Source organism: Leuciscus leuciscus (genome assembly GCF_965113295.1).
Source record: "Leuciscus leuciscus genome assembly, chromosome: 8".
Lineage (NCBI taxonomy): Eukaryota > Metazoa > Chordata > Actinopteri > Cypriniformes > Leuciscidae > Leuciscus > Leuciscus leuciscus.
This window is the reverse complement of record NC_138732.1, coordinates 31182840-31186172: the sequence shown is the minus strand read 5'-3', so window position 1 is coordinate 31186172 and position 3333 is coordinate 31182840. Positions and strand designations below refer to the sequence as shown.

The following is a 3333-nucleotide window of genomic DNA, read 5'->3' as shown; positions in this document are numbered from 1 at the left end:
GTAAAATTACAAATAAATGGGCAAGCTGATTTTTTTTTTTTTTTTTTTTTTTTTACAATATTTACAACTGGAAAAATTCAACAAACAAGACTTTGAACAGTCACTAAGACACTACGGCTGTATCTGAAATTGTCCCTTATACTGGAACAGCAGTTCTCAACTGGTTTGGCCATGGGACCCACATTTTCCCATGGACATTTATATTATTATTGTTTTATTTTTTAGGAATTTGACCGAATATATATGGTATTATCACGATATTGAAATGAGCGTTTTCAAACAATAACAGGTTTTATATATTTTTTCTTAAAACAAAACAAACTAAATTATATTTAAATCCAATAAAGTAATGCACACAAAAACTACATAAAGTAAACAAATGTTTTAAACTGATTCAAGTGTTATAAAGAATTATAAAGAACAATAGGTAACACTTTACAATAAGGTAAAGTCAGTTAATGCATTAACCAACATTAACATTGAGCAAAAGCTACATCTGTTACCATAGTTATTCTTTGTTAACATTAGTTTAAAAAAAATACAACTGATCATTAGCCCCGTTTACATGTAGCATTGTATTCCGATTATAACCGTTTAAAAGTCCAATCAGAATGAAAATGCTCCATGTAAACACCTCAATCGGAATAAAAATGCTCAAACCGATTGACATTTCAGTCGGATTGAAGGGGGTGGAATAAACCTTTTCATGAACCGATCAAACGAAAGATTGCACCATGTAAACAAGCTGATCCGATTACTTTGAGTGTGCGTCTTTCTGCGCATGCCTGGTTTTGACATCCCGGCCGGGATTGTGTCGTCAGAATACAAAATGGCGGCGGCGAAATCAAACTGGAGTGCGACGGAGACAAACGTATTGATTAGCATTTTAAAAGAACAGAACATAATTGAACGACTGGATGGTAGAAAGTTTAGAAATACTGACCTCTTCAAAAACGTGCACGACAAACTGAAAGAAGTTGGTGTGGACCGTACGGTTGAACAAATTAGAAATAGGTGGAAAACGTTAAAGTCGGCGTATTACAAAGCTAAACTGCACAACAACAGGAGTGGAGTGGATCCTACGAACTTCCCCTTCTATGACCAAATGGACGAAGTCATGGGCGGGCGACCACTATCCAACGTGGGAGAAAACGGAGTGGATGTTGGCTTTGAAGAAGGCCCTGATGTGGAGACCTTAGATGAGGCTAATGTTAGCGTTTCTGGTAAGTTTTCCTTAACGTCACTACATGGCCCCTTTACTAGTCAGGAAAATAATTATGTCAGTCAACCAAAATTATAAATACAGCGATGTACAAGTTTTGAATTGTAAGTGAAAGTATTCCAGGAAATGCTACTTTACTAAAAGTTCATAATTATAAAAGTACTAAAAGTAGTTTGTTTGGACTAACTTGCTTGCTTAAAAGCTACCCTTCACAAAAATGAACCATGGTTTTATTACATTAAACCATGTTATTTTGATTATCATTTGTATAACTACGCAAATACCATGGTTAAACTATGGTTCTTGTAGCAAAACCAGTGTTAATTTGTTGATACCATGGTTTTACATGTTTTTTGTTTTATTTAAAAGTAAACCCATGGTTAATTTCAGCAGTGTGAAGAATTGAAGCATATTATGTTTGTAATGCTACTATTGTCCAGACAGCTACTGTTATTTAATGTATTTTCTTTTAATCCCCATCACATGTAGATGATGAGCACAGCATCACAGAGGCGAGAGAGAATGATCCCACACAAGATGCATGTGAAGGGAGTTCACATGCCAGCGATTCGACCGTGCAGAGCACTGCCAAAAAAAGTAAGTTGCATTCACATTAGCCGACAGAAATTCTTTATTGCTTAATTTTATGTAAACATTAAAACATGCTCCTTTACCGTCCCCACACTACCTTTGAAATATACCACATAATGAATAAACATGTATGTACATAGTATGTCAAAAATATGGTGTTTGCAATGCAGCAACTGTGTTAAGGCCAGCTGAAACGTTTACTGTTTTTAACAGGAAGCAAATCAAAATCAGCTTCCGGGTATGAGAGAGCACTGAGGACTTGGTCGGTTGATCAGCAGGCCTTCCTACAAGATTTACAGTCATCCCAGAACAGATGGGTAGAGCAACAACAAGAACAGAACAGAGAGCATGAAGAGAGATTTTTTTTTCGTTTTATTGAGGAAAATACACGCACTACAGAACGTCTAATTGGCCAGCTTTTTGATGGGTTGAGAGGTATCCTCCATGATTCTTCACAGGCAGCTCCACATCGGCACCCTTATCACCCCCACACACAACATCCATACACACAGTCCCAACATCCATACACACAGTCCCAGCATCCATACCCACATTCTCAGCCATATCAACATCCCCATCCCGACCTAGATTAGGATAACAAATGAATAAAAGAACAAAAGTTTACCTCATTTATGAGAAATATTGTTAAAATGGATTGTTCTACGAAAAACCCTTGTTTAATGAACAATAAAACAGATTAGAACTGCTTACACAGAAACACACACAACCTCAAACATACATAAATTCATACATGCACATACACCCTCTACCTCAAGCATACATGTACACACACACACTCTTAAACAAAACAAAATCACACATGCACAGCACACATACACTACCTCAAGCATATACTGTACACAGAAAAGCCACTGTTCCTAGCACTAAAGATTGCACTTTTGTAGGCAGTTTTGCCAAAAGTTGTTTTATATATTTAATTTTTTACAGCACTTGACAGCATTGTCGCTTATTTATTATTTTGTATGAAAGACTTATGATGTAAGATTCAGAAATATTTTGAATGTAGGTAAATGCGTTATTGCACTATACTGCACTGTCACTTAGTGCTTTTCATATTTTTCTGTATGAAAGATTTCAGATTTAAGAACATTAAATACTTTTGAATTTCATTAAACATGTTCATACATATTATGAGCCGTGTGTTTTATTTAGACGTTAAAGTAGGTGTCCTGTACGAAGGGGAAAGTGATTAGCCATATATCGGGTTAGAGCCTCCCTTGCTGTGTTGCCAGTAGCAGTTTCCTGCCTGTACATTTGCAGACTTGGCTGTGGGTAATTTACTGTGGAGTCACGAAGTTCCTCCACCCAGTTGCTGTTACAGAAATCTGTTTCTTTTTGGCAAAAATTGTGCAAGGCACAGCAGGTAGCGATCATAGTTGGTGCAAACGTGAAGTGGAAGTCACTCCTCTTAAGAAGTACCCTCCATCTTGACTTGAGGATACCAAAAGCCATTTCAACGCCTACCCGGACAGAGCTAAGGTACACGTTGAATGACTGCT

General features: G+C 36.9%; 1 protein-coding gene across 1 annotated transcript; it reads left to right on the top strand.

The window, feature by feature from the left end:
* The first annotated feature begins 554 nt into the window (after positions 1-554).
* On the top strand, positions 555-2755 carry LOC309504611 (uncharacterized protein). The gene is made up of 3 exons (XM_082177775.1): positions 555-1223; positions 1712-1819; positions 2027-2755. Exons 1-3 carry the CDS (start codon positions 782-784, stop codon positions 2404-2406), a joined length of 930 nt encoding a protein of 309 aa, XP_082033901.1. The 5' UTR covers positions 555-781; the 3' UTR covers positions 2407-2755.
* The last annotated feature ends 578 nt before the right edge of the window (positions 2756-3333 follow it).